This window comes from Pseudomyrmex gracilis, unplaced genomic scaffold (genome assembly GCF_002006095.1).
Source record: "Pseudomyrmex gracilis isolate BER0280 unplaced genomic scaffold, ASM200609v1 scaffold_17, whole genome shotgun sequence".
Taxonomy (NCBI): Eukaryota; Metazoa; Arthropoda; class Insecta; order Hymenoptera; family Formicidae; genus Pseudomyrmex; species Pseudomyrmex gracilis.
In genome coordinates, this window is record NW_018020601.1 from 1,084,172 (window position 1) to 1,107,411 (window position 23,240).

Below are 23,240 nucleotides of genomic sequence, written 5' to 3' on the forward strand. Positions count from 1 at the left end.
GCGCGATATTGTCGATCATGCGGTGAGGCATTGTTATTACTCGCGAAGGTTAGTGTGTACGTGTGAATACGTGGTGGCATGTTTGACAATTGTGCAAATGACAAACAACTTATATTATCGAGTACAATGTGTTATTGTCGTGATCAGTAAATAAATGTCATTCTCGTTTATCAAGCACTCGAGTAACGTTAATCACCAACACGAGAAATGGCATGGTTCGGTGAGAGCTTATCCAGTCTCTCGAATTTAAAGGGACAAATCACGAATTTCACAAAAGTTTTATCCGACGGCGTCGTTGAAGAATTAGGTTTGTATAAATTTATTACTGTTGCAGCGCGTTTTGTGTGAGATGTCTTGGTAGTTTTGTTACCGCAGCATGTCACGAGATCTGTTATAATAACTGTCAGATGACAGTTCTGTCTTACCGATCGAGAAACTTTCGGCGGTTTATACAAACAAGACATGCGACAACAACGATAAATGTTTATGCTGTAAATTACTATAAAGAAAATATATGTTTTATTTCAATTATATGTCGCACAGAATACGATAAGATATTACATGTATACACTTATTTAATAAAATCTAAATCGAGAATATTTATGTTATTTATAATATTATGTGTTTTAAATTTTTATTCATTATTACTTTTAAAAATAACATATAATTTTTTTAATATCGTTTAAAAATTATAGACCACCGAGAATTACCGGTTTGTCTATTTCCAGACGAACGATCGAAGGCGTTGAACGAAGCAAACGAAAGATGTAGTCAACTGGAGGATCTGCTCAATTCAAAAGATGCAGAGGCAAGTATATTTTATACATTTTAAAATAGCAATTATGAAGTAGCAGCCGTGATTATTATTTTAAAACGTGATTATTATTTACATGAAAAAAAACGAATTACATCCATCAATAAAATAAAAAGAATGATAGAAAAAAAAGATCAGTACGTAGCTTAATCTGAATTTTTACACGATCCTCAGTACAGCAACCTCACTGATATGTTTTTTGTATTGATGAAAGTCATTTGATAAATGTATGCGCAGATGTCTACTAGTCCGATAAAAGAGAGAGAGAGAGAGAGAGAGAGAGAAGTGTTGATAGAGTGTGATTAGAAATTATTTTAACAGATGTCTCATTTCCTAATAATCGCGAACAAGTGTAAAGCAAACACGCATTCATCTTATCTTAATATATTACAATCTCGAGTCTCTTAAATCGTGAAGGATAATGGCCTTATGTCGCGATTCTATGCAAAAGAAAAACACTGACTTGATAAAATTTGTCTCAAAAATTGAGAAAAAAAGTAATGACGCTCTTTTATGTATGTACACACACAAACATACACACGCACATACACATACTTGCCTCTATCTACAACATTGCTTCTAACGAGAAACACACTTTGTACGTGGCAAAAGGGGGGTTTCGGCGGTGTGCCTAGGGGTCGTACGAGATAACGAATCGAGGATCAGAAAGTGGGGACCATTATCGTAATGCAAACGTAGATAAGAGCGGCGAATGTAAACGCGCATCGCGCGCGTCCTGTATCCATGGCGTACACCACCGGACTTCCTTCTGGACTGTGCTTAATATTTAAACCGCGAACGCGCGATTATACCATGAGATTTTTCGACAAAATTTTTCGTTATCTAAAGTCTTATCTATTTTTAATTACAAAACTTATACGTCTTTATTCACATAAATCAAGCGTCAAACACACTTCTATTGCTTATTTTTTGAGCTTAAGTTAAATATTTTTGTTCGTCAATTGTTTTTTTTTTTTTTTTTTATTCTTATTGAAATATTTAGAATTCTTTAGATTTCAGAAATAAAAAGTACGTACACACGTAAGTTTAATGGACACTTGAAAAATATATTCAAGATAATCACTAACATGATTCACGCTTTGTTTTCAAATAAACTATTTTGTTGTCGTCAGTATATGCATTGTGTCAATTTTTTTTTTACGTCGATAGTTGAGTTAATAAAATATCGGTCAAAAATCGCTGTGTAACTGCAAACAAACTGCGTGCACGAAAAAGAAAACAAATTGGCATGGTTGATTGCAACAATCACAATTCTCGAGATACAGTTTCATATTGCTTTTTAATTGTGTAATAGTTTAATGAACAAGATTCGTTTCTTGTTTCCACGCAGATTTCTCTCTTGCGCCGGCAGAACTGCGAGTTGCAGAGAACTGTCATTGAGATAAATGCAAGATCCAAGGAATCGGTAAGTCGAGATCTTCTTGTATTGAGTAATGTTTACGAACAGTTTTTTTTGTGCGAATGCTGTTAACAGTATATTAAAGCGAGCGCGCTATTTTTGTCATCGAGCAGTAGCCAAAGCCGGTGCTTTGCGTGTTTAAAAAATCGAAAAAATTTCATGAACAAAATTTTTTTATCATTTATAAAACGTGCGAAGTGCCGCAATTGTTATTGTATAACGGCAAAAGAGTAAAGCCACAACGTTTGGTTTCTCTTTCAAGACACAACATGATATACAATGCGGTTTGTATGTGTGTGTGTGTGTTTAAAATGTTTTCGCGAACGTTCGCAACGCATTGGTTATCACCTTTTCTCAATGTAAGAACTGCTCGCGATTACGTGACCTATAAACCGCTTTAGCGTCGTTAAGACAACTACTCACCTTTCCTCGCCGATTCTCTTTTTCTTTATGCGATTTATAACAGTCGAATATAACACTCAAGTGTGATGCAATTATTATCACGATAATTTGTAACCATATTGTTGGGCATTATTGCGCAACAATAACTTGTGCGGATCGTCCTTAGCTCACTTGTCACTCCGTTCCTTGTTAAATTGAGCGCGATAATGTAAATATAAGTGTGTGTTGCATATATACTAGGAATAATTGCGCTCTAGCGATAAAAGCCTAGCCGTTGGCATTACTAGTTTGGCGGAGAAAGATAGTGATAGCAGATGTTAATAGCAAAAAAGGTCATTTTATCAGCACCTAGATAAGGGGCTCTTGTTCTATCGATGAGTGAACTTCGAAAACATAATTTCATTGACATGAGATATTATATATTTTCGGTTTTATTTTATTTTATTTTATTTTTTGTTTTTTAATCGTGATAAAATGCCGCGTTTTGTTAGATCATTAGGAATGCAATTGAGACTAGAAGCGAACTTTCTTCCGATGATTCACTGCGTATCACGAAATGATAAGTAACAATTGAAAATATAAATAACTCGCGGAGAAAACAAAGTGAACGAGAGAAAAATACGAACATATAGAAAAATGTATATCGCGTCTTTGACCCGCTGTATTTTTTAAATTTGTCTTTTATGCTTCTCTTACGTATTGTGAGGGATATGTGCTTGAAGTGTTAATTTCAAGAACGAAAGATAAGAAAGTAACGCACACACTCGCGTTCATATACTTTATTACGTATCTTGTATCAACAAAGGATCGGCCTCTCACTTGTCACGACGTGTGTCACAAAGTTTTCTGAAAGTGGAATGTCCAAAACCATATCTTTTATATAAACATATATATAAGATATATACGTATATAGATACAAGTATATATGTATAGATAAGATATATATACATGTACATATATGTATACGTATATATATACATCTTATTTTTTAATTCTTATTTTTTAATTCTAAATGTATTTCAAGTTTTGTTTGCGTTAACGGAATGCGAATCATATTTTTCTTTTACATTTGCATATCAAGATAATCATCAAATATCGTTGCGATGAAAAAAAAAACAACAAAAGAAAACGGCAAACAGAACGGCCTCAAAGAATCTTGATCTGTCAGTAGATTGAGAAAAAACGATGGTGTATTTTTAATAAATTTTAACTTCTTGCGCGTTTGACAGTTAAGCCAGAAGCGTGGAAATCAAAAAGTGTGTCAATTTCCTAATTCCCTTGAAATATACGGGTAAAAAATGCAAGGCAGAAAGTAGAAGGATGCGATGATTCATCGTTCGTGTAGTGTTACGTACATATTAGCGAGTGCAACGATTTAATAGTCCTTGAACAGTCCATTAAAAACCCGACGTATTGAAAAAGTTCTCTGCTAACGATGCTTATCATATATGTACATCATGTGATAAGAGTGCTTCTTTTGTTTTCTGATATATACAAAAAATACAAGTATATTTGGTTGATATATTCGCGTTTTTTTTTTTTATAATTTCATTTGTTTCAATTTCGCTCGGATATTTCGAGTTAAAAAAATCAGGAAATTCGCGGACTATGAAAAAAAATGTCTCTCACGTTATAATAACGATGCGTAAGAGTTGATTCATCCGATCGATTTCGATTAGTAAGTCACGTACAACCCTCACAGTTTCACTGTCACCGATAACACTCTGAAACACGATAAAGTACGCGACACAGTTAGGGTTGCTTAGTTTTCAGCACGATAGTGACTATGACTACTCTCAATCGGATGGCTATAAATACAGGTCGGACGAGCTTGCTTGCTTCGGAAGTTACAACAAGCGCCATTTGTGCGATAAAGCTCGGCAGATAGAAAGTTTCAAGTAATTGTCACATAAGGTTGGTGATTATACACATAACTATTGTTATTATTATTTATACATACATATATTCTCGATTAAGTTTTATTAGTTGTCACTCAATAGCGTTCGCTTGTTCTAATGTTTTTAACAAAATATAAATTATTTTGGGGAGAGGGTTGCTTGTTTTTTGACTCGCGTTTGTCGCAATTAGCCTCCGATTTTATTCAAATTTTACGGTTTCGTAAACGTTACGGCGTCGTAAAATGTTCTTTTAAAGCAGATTGGGGGAATACGATTACGCGCGCGCGCGTAGAAAGTGTCGTGAGCGTAAAAGAAGAGAATAAGCGGAAGAATAACATCGTTACAAACGTTAGGATGTCGCGTTAGCATAACACTGCTGTAACTATTGTACACTGAAAGTACAATATGTTGTAGGTTCCAATCTATAGATATAGTATATTTCGTAGTATGCATCACCTTCTGCTTTCTTTTTCCTGTTCTTTGTGTTTTTTTGTCGAAAACAGTTTTTTATACATAGTTCTGTCGAGAGACAATCTATCGAGTGATGTACCGTCAAGTAAAATCCTCGATGAACGCGAGAAAGTTTGACACACTTTTTTAGCATATCATCAAAATCAAAATTACCAGAAATAAAACCATGGTAAAACGTTTCTGTGACAATTTAATCCGCAATTAAATATTATAATTTGACGATTATTTTAACGTAGATATTTAATATGTATATATATATAGTTTTCTATTCCTCGATTTACCGTTTATAAAAAGTCTTTTTCTCGTTAAATTTGTATTTTCAATGTTAATCTGCTTTTTTCAGCAAATGTCAAAAGCAGAAAAACAATGTCTGAGCTGTTCTTTTATATATTATATATACATATATATACATAACATATATATGTATACATATATACATATATATATGTACATATGTATATATCTATATGTACACACACACACACACACCACAGCGATTACCATGGCGTTTTCTTGGTAATGTTCTCCCTGTTTTCCTCAGCTGTGCCCGCAGCAAAAAGTATATACGGGCCGATAAAAATGTTCTGTCGACGCCTGTGTTAATAACGGCGACACATCGTGTGTACGTTTGCACACGATTGTATTCTAGAAAAGGTAGCGAACAGTCCAGCCACGGTAGACATACGCTTTCCCCTCTTTCGACTTTTAGAGATAACACGTTTTGCGTTTCGGCATAGTAGAACGATCGCGTTTCTGATGCGCGGAAAACGTTTCCGCAAAAAAATTTTCTTTTCGTTCGAACGTGTGTTATTACAACTAGTCCATGTAGCCGTAAAATAAAATTGACGAAAGTGAATAAATCAATCGAAATATCAAATAAACAATACACTAGCTGAAAAGAACTTAAAAAATTTCAATGAATTTCTTAAAGAATCTCTTCTACCTGATAAACTCAAACAATTCTCAGAAAATTTTTTTATATTAAAGTTATTATCTTACTGAGAATCATTATATTGCGAATTTTTTTTACGTAAATTATAAATCTGATGTTTGATGCTTTCATGGTATGTTATATTAACATTATAAATATTGCAAGACTCAGTAGGTTGTAGTTGAAGGATTTTTTGTAATTGTTTTTCATAATAATACAATAATATTTATGATAAAATATTCAAAAATTTCGAACAATAAAAAACTCATTTTTATATTATATTTTACATTAAATTTATATTAAACAACAATTAAATATTAACTCTCCGTGGACTGACATAGATTTCGCGAAATCACCTAAAAATTTCAAGCCGGTTTCTAGTTAAAATTAGTTTTCTTTTAACGCTTTCATCTTTGAGACTACTAGAGATTTTTCTAATTTATTTTTTGATCGACGCAGAATTGTTTAAACTTTTGATTAAAAAAAAATTGAAAAAATATTGATTTTTTCGCGGAGATGTTTGATTTTAAAGTTGCGTGGATCTCACAGATCCAGTCAGTCTCCTGACTAGGCTGTTTTGGAAGTCAGTCCACGAGGGAAAGGTTAAATATTCGCTAATTGCTTTGTGTAATTTAAAAACTTCAGAAGAAATCGGAAGATTTGGAAAATTTGAGAAATTTGACACTAAATGTCGAGCGAAATTATGAGTGTATTCACGAATAAAATACGCAATCTAAAAAAAATAGATAATAATAGATAATAATTTAAAAAACATTCCTCCGTGACATTCGAGGATTCGTAAAGTGCTCGACATGAAATTGCACATATGCACACTGTACATCCTGATGTGCATAGTTTCTTACGTCGTCCCGCGCTCTGCGCTTCACCCTACCTCTTTTTCCTCCTCTTCTCCTTCTCTTCCTCTATCACCTCCTTTAGGGTCGCTAGCTGGCAGAAGGTGGGATTGTTGAAACGTACAGTCGGTGATCGGCGACCGCACATTGCGTATCTCTCTCGGTGCATCTGGGCGTGTGCACTGCATGCTGCTCGTCTCCTTTTTGCTCTACAACACGGTCTTCATTTATTCGAAAATTTGACCGATCGTTCAACGTTAGTATTTCGTGAGTTTTTTCTTATTTTTGCGAAAAATGGAAACGGATCCAGAAACTGCAGTCGCGCAAAGAGACCGAGCGCGATTGTCAATTTTTACGTAAGTTTTTATTGGAAAATGTGCCTGTTGAATTGTTTCTTATCCAGAAAACTATTGACAACTATTATAGAGAGAATATTTAATCAATAATCTTTATCCTACACAATAATGTTTTGAAAGATAGAAGAAATTAAATGATAAGAAACATTTACAGTTTATATCTACGTAGATTATATGCATTGCCTTGTATGAAGTAAGTACTAATCAGTGAATACTGATCTATTTTTATTGAACAGATATAGAAATTATTTATAGAAATTATTTAGCAAAAACCTTACATGATATTTGTTCCAAACAAGTAGATTATATTTCATTTATATTCATGTCAAAGTTTCTCTACGTAAGAGAAGTAGATGTTATATTCTTTTTTTTACCGAGGAAAAAAATTTTGAATGTAAAGTATTGTGATGTAATTTCGTGGATTTAACTTTATGTAAAGGAATATAATGAAACTTTTCTATCGTCGTTCTTTTTTTCTTTCGCGCGCGAAGCGATGACCAGGCAACTTGTTGCGCATACGCGTGCATTTCTATTAATGTGTTTCGTAAGTTCTGTATAGCATTTCAGAAGTATACTTTTTTACAATTTAGATTTATATATATATATATATATATTTCCTTTTATGTGCGAACATTCAAGTTTTGAACGTTCAATCAATAATGATTGTTAAAACTCGGGTTTTCATTTTTGCTTATATATTATAATTTTCCGACATTAAGAATTAAAATTGTTTAATATATGATAATCAAATAATATTCGTTTATCTCAAAATTTATAACAGTTTTTAAATTTCGCTATTTTTCTTAAATATACACAATTGTTAAAAAATAATATATAAAATAATAATAATAAAAGAATTATAAAATATGAAGAATATAAAGAATATAGCTTTATATAAAAGTATATAATTGTTTTTCTATTTTTATAATCTAACTTTTATATATAGTTAAGAATAAGATTCAAATTAGCGATTACATCTTTATCAAATTTCGACTTATTATTATTGATTATTGTGCAAAATTAATTTTATTGATTGCAGAAAATCCGTTCGTCGGGCTCAATTTTTATCGCGAAAAAACGAAAAAAACGACTGTAACGAAAAACATTTTATTTCTATTTGTACTTTTTTCTATTAAAACTACGTTGAATTTTTGTGTCTATTTTGCGTTAAGCTCTATGCTCGCGAGTTATCGGTAGATAATGCACGAAGGACAAACTTACCTATGATTACTTAACCAACGCAACGCGCGATTACCGGTGCAACGTCGGACAGTATCATATTAGTTGCAAAAATCAGCATGTTATTTTTAAACGTTAAAAATCGAAACGTATGTGTGCACGCGTGTATTAACCACATATAATTAATTATTATATTTGATACAATTACTGCATCGAAACTGAAGTGTCTCTAAACGCGCCACATACATTTATACGTACATGTGTATATCGAGCATTCGATGCAATATAAATGACTCATCATCAACGAATCTCTCAACAAAGAAGAACATTTATGACAAAGTATTACGATGTAATCTCGGATTAACTCTACCTCGGTTTAAGTTTGCTCGCTTTTAAAGAAAACATGCCTATTTTATTTCGTATGCAGCATATACTATGTAAATGTGTACTTTTTTTTTCTGCTTAACATGTTAAGATATTGCTAGGCAAATGACGAGATAACAATTAAAAGACTTTTGCCAAGTAAGCTTTAACACACAAGCGATGAACGTCCGATATAAAATATAAAATTTTTTTTATATATGTCATAACAAAAAAATTTAAATTAAATTAAAACGCCTCTTCGATTTAAAGGCAACTTCGACGCGTATATTCCGCGTTTGAAGTCAGAGGCAGCAACTAGTGGACATTTATAAAAAGTATTATAACGCGTTATATATTATAGCTTATTCATCGTCCTCACAACTATACAATGGCGATGTAAGAATATGCATTCTACGTTTCGAGAACTTTCGAATATTGTCGCTGTGCATTAATAAACATAAGCCTTTGAATCTTGTTCTAACGGATGCGTTTAATATACAAATCAAACAGAACAATAATGAACGTTTTACGGATATAAATTTTTTCTTTTTTCGATATCTTTTAAAATTAAATTTTAACAAGTGACCTTTAAATTTCTTTTTTTTGTATTTGTATAGAAATACTTGAGAATACTAGACTACTCTTATGCAATAATTTTTTTTCGTTTCTAAGTTTACTCCTGTTTTAATTACGGGAAATCAAAAAATTCTGACAAGAACTCGTTTCCAAGTCTGAAGCAGACGTTGTATAACATCGCGCTAATAACAACATACAATAGCGGCATAGTAAAACTTATTAAATTAATTCGCAAAAAGAAAGACTTGGTTCTCTTTTACATACGTATTGCGATCAAAGATCAAGAACGTCTAATGCGAAACTCAAGAGATGTTGCGCGCGAGGCGTAGTTTCTATGTCTATTTTTTTTTTCTTTGTTTTTCACCATTACATCGGTGACGTGCTGAGTCCACCGTCTCCGATGACGACTTCTCACCTCGAAGAACGCGCTGAGCGTTAACTTCTGAGTATCTACATCAGAGACGGTGTGTTATTCGCGACGTTCGTTGATAATGTCCTCTTCTTCATGCATCGTTCTTTAGATGAATACGTTTCATTAGAGTCCGCGCGATGATTCTCACCGCGTCCCGATTTATTACGTATACACATACGTTTTAATATTATTTCGAGGTGAGGTATTCGCGTAGCGAAAAGATAAAAAAAATACAAACAAACAGATAACGCTTGACCGAAACTGATTCAGTCAATCGCAATCAACGAATTATTGCTGAGCTCTCGTAATGTTGTCGTTGTGTTTATCGCGTCTTTACTGTTGCGAAGTAGCGACCGGCGATGAAATATCCATGACCGGAGCGTTACTTGACACAGGATATTCGACAATGCAAAGGTCATGCGGGGTAAAGCCGGAAATAGTAACCTGCGGTTCTCATTCGTTGAATAAAAACGTCGCATTACAAAGAGTAATGCGACGCCATTTAGTTCGACTTAAATTTTCGTTTTTCTGCGACTCGCCGAATTGAAAAAATTAAAGTATTCGCCGACGAGTACGTCGAGTTTACACGATGCACTTCTTGTTTTTTCTCTTATTCCTCTTGTCTCCGCGGCAAGTTTGCGTTCTACTTAGATACCGCGTGCAGAGGAAACCTATAGTCGTGTCTTTCTTGTTTTTTTTTTTTTTGTTTTTTTGTGTCTGATTGGTACAGAGAGTAGTAGAATATATAAGTGAAAAAGTAGGCGGACATGTGGAAACACGCCTGACGCAACTGCCGTGTGTTATATATCGGGACTATTTGTTGAACCCTGAACCACGGGCGTTCGCGGTGTACTCGACACATCGCGTGTGTGAGCGAGGAGAGGCTTCGTCTGTGCGCGCACGGCTCGTCGTTGGCCACTTGGTTACGTCACTGGCATCGTGGACATTATTATGTTCCTACTGACGCGGAGGTACAATATGCCTGCCACGCTATTAGAGCAGCCTGTGTTAACCTGAAACTCGCGTAAGCGGACTGTGTTTCATAACGTTCGCGGGGACATAGAAATGCTGTAAGCGATATTCTTTCATTATCAGCAAAAATGCGTGCGGTGCGCCAAGTAGCGCGACGCCGTTTACCGCTGAAGCGAAAGAAACCACCTACCACGAATTGCTTCGCACATACCAACAATTTTTTTGTGTCTTTTATATTTGAAAAAAAAAGAAGAGAAAACACGTTTGTAATACATCGTGGAATTTTAGGGAGAAAAATTAAACGTTCGTTAAATTTTGAAATTTTTTTCGATTTCTTTGTTTTACTTGCGCGCTTAAAATTGCATAAGAAAAATTTAAATCGGTCATGGTTGGTCACAGAACAATTTCTGTCTTCATCTATTTGCCGTTCCGCTTACATAATGTGCAACTTCGCTCGTTCGAAAGAGATACACGCGCGTTTCTCGTTTTTTATAACTTTTTGCGCAAAATTCGAAACGCACAGATAGCCGAGAAGAACGCCGTGAGCCATCGCGACTAAAAGAAAAGCATGTGTTTGTCACACGTTATGTGTAGCTCGTAATAATTTCATTACAGTTTGTAGAGAGCCATGCAGGATACAACATCTGCGTACTGAATTGACACTAGCTATTAATAAACACCGTAGCGTTTGTATGTACGTAGCACATAATAGCGCGATTAAAAATGCAATTTTTTTCTCTATATAAATTGACTTACTTCCTATAAAAATCTATTCAATAATATGTATATATGTGTAAAATTAAAGAAAATATATATATTTTTTTTCAACTTTTTCTCTCTTGCGGATTATAAATTATAACGAAGCCGATAATATGAACCCAGCGTTGATTTGTCTGCGAGATTACGATAACTCACGTTTACACATAGTGCGATTGATAGTAACTTCCTTTCTCACGCTTAGTATCTCAGGATTATGTTATCTGCGTGATGCGCCCGACGCGCTGTAACTATACATAGAATGTGACACTAATATTTATCGTATAAATATAGGTAGTGCGTTAGAAAAGAAAAAAAAACGGATTTGAAAAATATAATATTTGCGTGTTAAATGTGTATAAATAGTTGAAAGGTTTGGAAAATTTTATTTATATTTTTTTTTATCGTTACGAACATGTCAAGGAAAGTTTATCGCGTGTAAGTAAAGTTTTTATCTCAAATCTTCTTATGTAAACCAACCTAATATATTTAATTCTTTCGATTAATTTGTCAGTTGAATAATTCAATTGACAGTTTTATGACTTTTCTTTTTCATAGAAATTCAGTTCGCAAATGCAGACATTTTTTTCACGTCGATTTGTTCACATTGTGATCGAATGCGCGATTCGCGCGCGACTTTATCATAAATATATATCAGGTAATAAAATATGTCGACCGACGTTTCCGCGATGCTATTGGATAATATCGCATCGATATGCGTAAGTCGACACGAAAAACTGGCGTGACATCTGCTTTATTTTTTTCATACTCAACATTTTGTAAATGTCGCAAGCCGTGTTGCATCGACCGGACATACATTATGCCAGACACTCGTCTCTTTTAATATGTCAAAATGTGTAAAACGAACAAAAATAAAAGATCGCCGCGGAGAAAAGGCTCTTTTTTTTATTTTTTTTTTTTTATTTTTTTTATTTTTTTTTATTTTATTTTTTTTTTTTTTTTTGTCGTGAGACTGGATGCAAGTCAAACGACGCATTATTCCTTGACCTGACCCAACGAAACCTCCTTTCATATTCATTAGGATCGTCCCACTTCAACTCGCCTCTTTGGACCACGAAACGCATGTCTCCGATGCGCTGCGCATATCGATTTGTGTGTAAAGTATCAGAAAAAAATTGCTTATGTATAATACAAATTAAATAGATTTTCAAGGATAATGTGTACGCGCTTACAGTAATTTTAATATATTTTATTAAATCGGTGCGGAAGATTTGGAGTTTTTATTAGACAACTTATATGTAATACACGGTTAGAAAAAATAGAGTATCTCGAGTTTTTCACTCGAGCACCTTCTTTGAGATTGATGATGTCTGTAAAATGCATAACTTTTCATATAAAACAGAACTTTAATAAAAACAAAAAAAAAACATCTTTAAAAATAATTTTATTTGTGACGCTTAATTAAAAAAATCTATACAAGATTTGTTGTACGAGAAACACACATTTCCATTGCACGATTTAATCTAAAATAGTTAATATTTAAAAAAAAAAAAAAAACTAATATGTCAATAGGTGACACGCAAAAAGATTTAGAAATTCGTCATTTTCAACTCGCTCAAAATTGTCATCTCTATTCACCTTTATCCTTTTGTCGCCTCATGTTTTTTTCCACTACTTTTTCTCGATTGACACGGGATATCAGAGAATAAAAGTATGCCGGTGTACGGCGATGTATTATCGCGCGGAGATCACGTCCGAGCAAGCCGCAGGGTCGTATGCATAACACCTATGTGTCGATTAGCATTTCGACATCGTTTTTCTCCCTTGAAAAGATTTCCGTATCAGTGACGCATCTGCGCGATGAGGAGAAAATGTTTCGCACGTGTTTCGTTTCACGAATCCATTTCAAAAGAAATCGAGAGTCTATTCCGACACATAGGAATTCAATTGTCCCGAGTTCTTTTTCTATTGTCAAATTTATATAATTTATTATATATCTACATACAAACTTTATCATCGTCCACACACACACACACACACACACATCTAACCTACATTAGGCAAATGACCTACGAATTGACTTTCAAAAAAATTCACTCGAAAAGAGCAGCTTCTTTTCAGACTGTTCGAATTTCAAAGCGTCGAGAAAAAATAGGTGTTGCGTGTGTGTGAATATATTATTATAATATTTTTTTTTGTTTGTTACAGAAAGATGCAAATCATCTCGATGATACCGACGGTGGAGTCTTTTGGGATCCGTCAGTCAATAATCGAAACGCGAGGAATCAGTTCCACGTGCGTCAGTTACAGGAACAGCTGGCACAAGCCACCATGAAGGTGCGCGAATTAGAATGCGAGTTGAAGCGCACTCAAAAGGTAACGCTTAATAATTGTTTAACGAACGGCGTGGCGTCTGTGTTATAACGCGGCGCGATAAAATGTTGGAAAAAAATGAATTGATACAGGTGAACAACACGACTATGAAGGACGATATTCCCGATGGACATCAAAAGGCTGAAATTGTACGGGCAAAACAAGACATGATGAATCGTATAATACAGATGGAAGAAAAGGTAAACAAGCTCTCGTCAATTTTGTACTATTCGATCGTATAATTCTAGCTATTTCGCGCTGTTACACAATTTCTTTCTGCGAACAAGGAAAACTTGAAAATAGAATCAGAAAGAATGTGATTTCCTTTCGTCTGAGAACAAGACATAAATAAAACATACAGTTACGTCACTAAAGAAAGAAAAAAATGTGCCTTCGGAATTAAATACATATTATCGTGTAAAGAAAAAAAAAGTACTTCACTCTGATATTGAACGAGAATGATTTTTTTAGAAAAACAAATTGTTTTGAAATTTTCTTCTCGCAATCGCGTTATGATTTTTTGAGTTTTTTTTTTTTTTTTATTATCTCGAGATTGAATTATTTTTCTATTTTTGTAAAACAAAATTTAGCTATACATTGTTTAAAATTTAAGTACAAAATTGAAAAACAAAATATTATGTTATTATATTTAGTGGCGGTATATGTTGTATATTTTCCTATAGACTCGAGAAGCAGAACGCAATGCCAAACATATCCAACTGGATGAAGCCAGTCTTATCAATGACTTTCGTTCGGTAATATCGGAATTGAATTCACGCGAGAAATTTGATTTAGTCAGCGGAGCGCTGATAAAAGCTTTGCAAATGGAGAGCGAGACACGCGAAAAATTAAAAAATCACGAAAAATCTTACGAGGAACTCGGAAAAGTTGATGATTTCGAATACGATCGTTTGCTAGCTTCGAAAAATCACTTTGACTCGCAACAACAGAGCAAGTCGAGTGACGGAGAATTTTTGACCGAAAAAGAAAAGACGTTGCAAAGGAGAATAGAAGAACTCGAGACTGAGAATAAGGATCTTTCGGACGCTATGGAAAAATTAGACGAGGAACACTCGCAGTCAGTCGGTAAGTAAACAATTTATCTTTGTATGTCCGTTTTAACGATCCGCTTGTCGAGCGCGTGTTGTCGTCTCATTTTACTTATATAAAGATATATATCAATTTCCAACTTGTGTAACTTGTAGAGAAACTATTGTCGCTAAAAGAGGAAATTAACAAAAAACATCGCTCGCTGCAAAATGCGTACGAACAACTTTCGCTGGATTACAACGAAGCTCAGAAAATAATAATTGAACTTAACGACGAATTGAAACGCAACAAAAATGCTCGCGTAGAATTAAGTTGTCAATTCGTTCAAACGGATGATGTAGATAGATCAGACAAATATACTCAAATGATAGTTCCTTCTCGAGAAGACGGAGCGATATCGGAAACAAACGTCTTCGACGATGTTGCTCAGAAAGTTAAGGCAATTTTGAAAAATTACACGATAAACACCGTCGAAACGGGAGATTCGAACTTGTTCGAAGTGGTTGCCAAGCAATATGTGGATGCCAGATGGAAATTAGACGTTCTCGAGAGAAAAGTGACCGAACTCACTAGAGATTTGAAGGAAAGCGAAGAGATAAAGGATAGCTTGCATATGGAATGCGAGGAACTGCAGTCACACATCGATTCGCTGCTGTTGGAAAATCAAGCTCTAAAATCGAATCTGCCTTCTATTCCCGAAGCGAGCGAGGAGCGAGTGGCTTCTCTGGAAATTGATGTTGAAACCTTGCGGGAACAAGTAAAACATCTCTCAGCTGAAAACGAAACGATACGAGAGACAAATTCAACTTTGCTAGCTACTCAAAGAAAAGAAATATCTTTGACGAATAACTTGTTGAGAGAAGATACAAATGACGAGACCGCAGAGCAACGCGAAGATCGATCTGTATCGTTGGAGCGAGATAAACGCTCGAATGAGAATACGGTGTCGATAGAACAACTGAAACTCGATCACGAAATTCTAAAGCAAGAGTTGAACTTGTCGCTTGCCAAAACAGAAGTCTTGCAGAATAATCTCGCGACTCTGCAGGATGCTGTAAACAAACTGACGGAAGAGAATAAAGATCTGTCGCAAAGAAACGAATATTTGGACACGCAATTGCACAACATTCTGCAAGAGACTCAAAAGAAGGATGATTATTTAAACAATTTGCAGCGACAGCTCGATACGATCAATCGCGAAAAGTTCGATTTGGAGAACGATATTTTGCACAAAGAAAAAGAACTAGATGTGCTGCAAACTACGCTCGACGCGAAACAATTGCAAATAACAAAATTGAGTCAGGATAATGACAGGTTCATTAAAGAAAATATATCTCTGTCGGAGCAATTAACCGCCACGCACGATGAATCCTTGGATAAGATAGAGTTGTTAAACACGGAAATGTCGTTGCTCCAACAGGAACACGAGGACTCGATGAAGGAGACGTTGTTATACAAGGAAGAGACGGCTCGGTTGATGGAGAAGTTGCGCGAGACGCAGGAACACTGCACAAAACTGGAGAACAAATATCGCTTATTGAAGATGCATTCCGACCGATTCGAAACAGAAAAGGAGAATGCGATAGAACTGTTTAAAAAAGATATACAGTTATCCGAACTTAGAGAAGACTTCGCGGATATATCTTCCGCAAACACAGATAAAACTACGAAAAATGAGACGGAAGAACTTTCAACTGGTTGCGACGACACGTTAGTCGGAACGAGCGACCTCGTTAAACATCTTGAGAAAGATGTTGAGAAACGCGATTTAAATACGACGACAAATATATTATCTAACGATAATAATCAAAGTGCGGTTAAATCAAACGCGGACGACGAGAAACTGGAAAAAAAAGTCTTGAGAGCAGATAACGAAACATTGAAAGCCGAGATTGTTCACTTGCAAAAACAATTGCAAATCGCCGATGAGAGCCACATGGAGTCCGCTGAAATGGGCAAGGTTACCATTGAGGATCTCTCAGAGCTCGTTCGAAAAAAAGATGAAGAAATTAACGTTCTGCAGGCCGGAATCACGCACGCGAACAACGTTATCGCACAGACTTCGAATGTATTTATCTCGCTTCAGAACGAAAAAACTCGACTCGAACAACTTGTTTCCGTTAAGAATAACGAGATTGTGCAGCATCAGAGTGAAATTAAACAACTGGTTGAACGCGTTTCCGAGCAAAATCTTCAAATTGAAAAATTAGAATTCGAACTAGCGGCAAGGAACTACGATCGCGCCGAGGCTGATCAAGCGATCGATCATTCCAAGCAGAACAAAGAAATCGACACTTTGACGAAAAAGTGCGACGCGCTCGAAGCCGCTTTGATGCTGGAACAGTCTAACAACAGAATATTGCAAAATCAACTCACCGAGAGTCAAAATAAAGAAACCAATTCCGCTAAGGAACTGGAAAGACTGAGGACGCATTTGGTCGAGGTGGAGTCGAGTTACACGGAGGAAGCTTTGATCGCCGAAAAGAATCGCGAAGAGTTGGAGGCGAGATTGTTGCAAGCCGAAGAAAAAATAAAGAATAACTCGACTGCTTTCACATCGGCGAATATCAGGGCGAATCAGCAGGTGGAAACGTTGCAGCATCAAGTAGCGCTAATTACTCAGCAGAGAGATCAGATACAATCGAAATTATTCGCCGCGGAAGATACCATTTTACTGCAGTCCGCGTCTTTGACTAATTTGCAAATAGTTTTGGAACAGTTTCAGCAAGGTGAGCGAAAGTAGTCGAACCTGTGTAAGTTTTTTTCTTTTTTTTTTTTTATCACACAACGTAATAATTATTTATATACCCTATCTTGATGTACGATATTGATAACGTGCTCCAAAACTTGCAGATAAAGAACGCGACATCATGTCGTCCACGGAGAGGATTCGATCTCAGCTCAATGAATCGTACAAGAAGCACGATGATCTGTTGAATGAAATCTCGAATCTTAAGGTTTGATTCGTTTTGTTCTCGATATGTTTGATTAATACCTCTCTCTCTCTCTCTGTTCTTTTTCTTTTGTTTCTCTTAACGCGTTTTTTGAAGATTTTCTTACAAAAACTGTGTGTTTGCAGCAACAATTACACGAATCTAAAGAATATTTGCAAGCCGCCTCCAGACTGAGCGAACAACTTGAGAAGAAAGACGCGCAGATTGAGCGACTCAACGAGGAAGGTAAACTCTTATTTCCAAGCCTCGCGTGTCATTTTTTTTTAGCATTTTTTGCCTGCATCTTGTTCTTTGTTTATGGCATGATTAATGTTTTTTTTAGATAAAATCGCATCATGTTGAGTACAAGTTTTTTTTTTACCCTCATATAGAAATCCGACCATGCGTTCCTTTATATATATATATATATTTCTGCTTTTATTTTAACACATTGCTATTAAGCCGATAAAACTCAGTTATGTGTGTTCTATGTAAATTTAGTTTAATTATTTTGATACAGCATAAAATAAAATTTGATAAAAAAATCTCGGCGCGATTCGATAGAATATGCTAAGTAAGAATTGTTTTTACGACAGCTTTTTTCATTGAGGAGCGCGCATGTCTTAATAACAAAAAGAAAATTGAACACATATACGCAAGTTTGTATAAATTTTAGGCAATATTTCTTTTGTGAGTACAACATCCGAATTTATACTGTTAGGGCATATTTTTTATGAGAAAAATTATATGATTCATAATGTGTAACATTCAAAATTAAGTTGTTATGTGTAAAAACTGCTATGTTTTTCGTATTTTCTAACAAGATGATAATTCTCAAAAGTTGCGAATTATATTACCTATATTTTTTATCTACATATATATATATATATATATACGTCTGTGTAAATAACAAAAAGCCTATGCTACACGCAATGATATACGCCACACGCGCGACTCAGCACCGGAGAACGTCATTTAACATAACGCATTGAAAATATTACAAATAAAACAGCGATCGCGAAACAAGCACGAATTTGTTTTGAAGCCTCGAATTACCTCGATGCGTTCAGGTACTGTGACTAATCTGCGAAAGCAAACACGTACATACAATCCGGTAATGTATTCAAATATCAGCTGGTAATTCTGGGATTGTGACAGTAGCCCAGGATTCTTGCTGGTATCTGGCTACGAACTGGATCATCGCCTTTTGCACACTCACAAATCACGTATTGATTGGTTCATGCAATTGCCAATTGTGGTGCTGGTTTCTGCACTTTTACTACATGCGACTTCTTGTTTCCCCCCTCTCCCCCCGCCCTTCTTTGATAATTTTCTAACGAAATAAACATGCAAGAACTCAAAAGTAATCATAAATGTTTACGCTTTCTTTTTATATATGATATCATAACTAAGCAAGTATATGCTCATTTCTATTTTCGTTTGATTTGATTGATCGATCGATGTGTCTTATTTGTTTTTATTTATCTAATAAGTAATTAGTATACTGTATAATTGAATTACTTTATAGTAACAGCGATTGTAGACGTAAATAAAACTTCACATCCTTGTTTAATATTCCATTTGAACAAAACACATTATTATCTTGCATGTAATAGAGATATTACTTTTGTATTAACATTTTTTGTATTATAAGATATACGATTATTTATTTATACATTTATTTTATTTTTTTTCTTGCATAATTTCGTCACTATTCTTTTTCCCTAAAAAAAGCGTATGCAAGATAATATATTGATAAGGTATAAAAAAAAAGTATTATCGATACACGTACAAATTGCACAAAATTGTTGAAATTTTGTACGCTAATTATGACGAGAAACAGGATTGTCCCAAAATAATTGCCACTTAATATATACCACGTTCAATTTGAGAAGAGAATTTTACCGCTCATAGGAGAAAAAAGTAGGGCAAAAAGAGGATAGAGTGCGGGATTGGCGGGATATTTGCTGACAGCCACATGGGTGTGGAGCGGGGAGACTTTCTGATAAAAGAGATGCGCGAAACGGACGAGTTTTCGTCCTTTCGATTTATTTCCTCAAATTGAACGCGGTATAAGTTTCGGATCCTTCGATCGATAATCTTCGAGAACAAATTGTAACTCCCTACGTATAATTACATAAGTGTCGCATACGGGATTTTCAGTTTATTGCACAGTGACACTTAGAAAGTCGTGTTCTTTATGGTCACCATATATTTTAAAAAAATATAATTTAGATAAGATAACAATTTAAAACCGAAAGAATCTCTTAATTAAGAGAAACATTTGAAATTTTAAACTTTTAAATTGCTCTCCTCTAAAATTTGCGTTTTGAAGTTACGGGATTATACGTGGGAAGTGACGAAACGTCGAATAATATAATAAATTACTTTTTATCAGAATTTTTCTCTATATTATATCTTAAAATTAAGTTACGATCATATATACGTATAGGCGTGGCTATTATAATGAGGCACTCCTTGTATTATGCGATATTAGTTCATACGCTCCACATATGTATAAAAATGTAAATGTGTACGTAACGCGAAGTACAATATACATATATGTACGATCGTAATATTTGGTAGCGATTGCGTGGGTAATCTCATGCGGTAACTGTGAGTGTGTGAATACGAAAAGCTCATATTACCTCGTGGGGTTTCCCACTCGTTACCACAATTCGTCAAAAATTATGAAAATTTTTTTTTCTTTTAGACTACTAGTCAGAGATTATTCTATTGTGTTACACACACATGAAAGAAATTAATTTTACTTATATTAATTCGATTTGTGTTCATATTTAATTTGGCATGTCGTGGCATTTTGTGTGAAATATTGCACATAGTTTTGCGAATTTTGAGAAATTAGTTTTTTTACACAGGATAAAAAGTGACGGCGAGATATGTATGTATATATAATGTTCTACGGGAAATTGCCATTCCTCGCCAACTTTGCGAAAGTTCGAACGTATTCTAATATCTGCGTAATTTTGGAGTACAAAGATCATTACTAAAAAAACAAAAAAAACCAAAAAAAAAACAAAACAAAAACGCTTCTTTAATTCTAGTGGCATGCGCGCAACCTTAGTTTTTTTGTAGAACGGCATGCACGAAGAGAATGCAGAGCATGAGCAATTGAGACGCAGGCGCGAGTATTGCATCAGGTACTGGTGTGAATATCGAGACAACCAGTACTTGTGTTATACTTACGCTTGTGTCTTTTCCAGCTACCCAATTCATCAACTTTGCAACGATGGACCGCGCGCGCACGTGGTGTACATAAAAATAAATTAATTTTGTAATTTTGACTCTTTTCTACTTAAATATTCAACAACGTGTCGAGTAATCTCTATACGGAATTGAAAGTCGTTCTTTGGATTTACCTGTTACTTCTCTAGTTTTTTTTTTTTTTTTTTTTGTTAACTTCTTTTTCACTTTTCTTCCAAATTATTATACTATTCGTTTAAAAAAACACTTTATTATCTTTTATTTATTGATCAATGTGTATTGGTTCGTTTTTAGTTGCGCAATTGACAGCGTCTCTGAATTCTGCTGATCAACGAATGAAAGAGGCGATAGAACATGACGAGAGAAGAGTTGACAAGTACGTAAAACTATTTTTAAAAATTTGCCATTTTTCTATAGAAAATTATCTCAAAAATTTATCTCCTGAATTGTTTTCTTTTTCTTCTGGATAATGTTTACAGAACTCTCATAAAAAATCTTCTCTTGGGCTATTTATCTTCAACCACATCAGACAAGTCCTCGATTCTCAGAGTTTTCGCCAATGTTTTGGATTTTACCGAGTCGGAGAAAGATAAAACTGGTTTGAACAATAATGGGGCAGGACAAAACAGTCGATTATTACGCGCGAACAAAGATGGCTCTTCGAAGGTGCGAATAAATTCACTTATCTTGTTCTCATCTCGAATAATTGACGCCGAAAAATCTTCTATTTATTGAGATTCGATAATAATTTATTTAATTGCGGAGTTTTATCAGTGATATATATCTATATAAACATAATATCGTATTTTGCAGGATCAAGAGGCGTCTTTGTCGACAGCCTTCGTGAGATTTCTGGAAAGCGAGTCTAAACCAAAGCCTCAGTTACCAGCTTTACCGATTGTGAACTCGGTAATTAACATTAACTAAATTGCGAGATGATTCTGTCATTTAAAATTAATTTTATTCGTCATTTTAAGACAATTTGTCTTTCATTACGTGTTTTTTAATTGTAGTCCACGTCGAGAGCGGGAATTAACAAACAACAGCCGTCGCCTGCGCAGTCAACGTTATTATTGTCCAACGTTGCTCTTCCAACATTCCCAGACTTTGTTCCGGCTAGAAATACGGGCTCTATTCTGAAAGAGGTGCTGAAGGACAGTTGATATTACACGTTGTATGAAACATTGTACAGATAATGTTAGATATTATAACATATTTGCTTGGATTTTTTTGTATCATTTATTAATATATAGTAGAGAAGATACGTCATTCGCTGAGATCACTTTTATTCGGCATGCAAGTAAACGTGTTTAAAATGCGAGGAAATGAATAAATAAAAAAATTTGTTATTTCATCTGAAATAGTTTTTAATGTACCCATGTAAATATTACAATGTAAACGAAAAGTTTCAATATTATGTCACTGCTCTCTCTTCGGCAGCAAAGTAACAAGATTCTCTCTATTTATAACGATGATACACAACAGCATGTTATATAAGTAATAAATATAAAGTAGTTTCTCGTTGTATAATAACTAACGCGCGTGCTAAAGAGTATAAATTACAAAAAAATATGGACTATTAAACAACATTAGTGTACAAAATATAGATATCTATTCTCAGCTTTCATGATACATACATTTTTACGAAATATATATATATGTATATGTGTATATATATATATATATAAATATACACACATACACAGGACCGGTATCTCAATCATATCGGCGTGAAAAACTGCACAACGATGAGCACATTTCTCATGAAAGCTTATAGCATCACTTATACATATATATTTTTTTCAATAAACAACACTGAAACTACAACTTCAATAATTATCACAAGAGAGAGCAAAATTAGGCATTACAGCCACATTTTAATGTTTTATGATATAAATAAGATATCATTCTCCGTTTATTTTATATACTGTATATTGTATATTGTGTATCGAAGCGAATAAACTTTTGTAACTTTCATCAAGATATATTTACAACTCCTACTATAAACATTCTCTCGATTTTCATTATTTTTGCCAAAAATACGTAATAAAGAACACTATTATAAAGAAAATTTTTTCTAAATGACAAGAAAAATTTATAAATTTTTATTTTTTTAAATTTTTTTTACTCTAGCTACTATCATAAAAGTTTTTTATATAATCGATCATTTAATTTAAATAATATTTGGTCAACAAATTCAAGTGAAGTATGAGATTTTGAATGATTCTTTGATTTCTGCGTGGAACGTTTTGAATAAATGCTTCAACTTCTTTATTTCTTCAGCGAAACACGCG

The 23,240-nt window shown here is 34.4% G+C and overlaps 1 protein-coding gene across 3 annotated transcripts; it reads left to right on the forward strand.

Annotated features, from left to right (window-relative positions):
* The first annotated feature begins 29 nt into the window (after positions 1–29).
* Positions 30–22,923, forward strand: LOC109864089 (thyroid receptor-interacting protein 11-like). Of its 3 annotated transcripts, XM_020444968.1 has the most exons (13): positions 30–307; positions 729–808; positions 2,166–2,240; positions 13,574–13,741; positions 13,831–13,938; positions 14,422–14,824; positions 14,944–17,517; positions 17,642–17,745; positions 17,868–17,967; positions 21,241–21,322; positions 21,426–21,612; positions 21,760–21,855; positions 21,960–22,923. In XM_020444968.1, exons 1-13 carry the CDS (start codon positions 208–210, stop codon positions 22,107–22,109), a joined length of 4,227 nt encoding a protein of 1,408 aa, XP_020300557.1. In that variant the 5' UTR covers positions 30–207; the 3' UTR covers positions 22,110–22,923. The 3 variants fall into 3 exon arrangements, with proteins under 3 accessions (XP_020300557.1, XP_020300559.1, XP_020300558.1); XM_020444970.1 differs by lacking the exons at positions 30–307; positions 729–808; positions 2,166–2,240 and adding an exon at positions 6,938–7,046; XM_020444969.1 differs by lacking the exons at positions 30–307; positions 729–808; positions 2,166–2,240 and adding an exon at positions 7,053–7,146.
* The last annotated feature ends 317 nt before the right edge of the window (positions 22,924–23,240 follow it).

Excerpts from the sequence above, each read along its gene's own strand:
- LOC109864089 (XM_020444968.1), top strand. The coding sequence starts at position 208 with ATGGCATGGTTCGGTGAGAGCTTATCCAGTCTCTCGAATTTAAAGGGA. Across the intron at positions 308-728 it reads CGGCGTCGTTGAAGAATTAG|ACGAACGATCGAAGGCGTTG; the intron begins GTTTGTATAAAT and ends GTCTATTTCCAG. Across the intron at positions 14,825-14,943 it reads GGAACACTCGCAGTCAGTCG|AGAAACTATTGTCGCTAAAA; the intron begins GTAAGTAAACAA and ends TGTAACTTGTAG.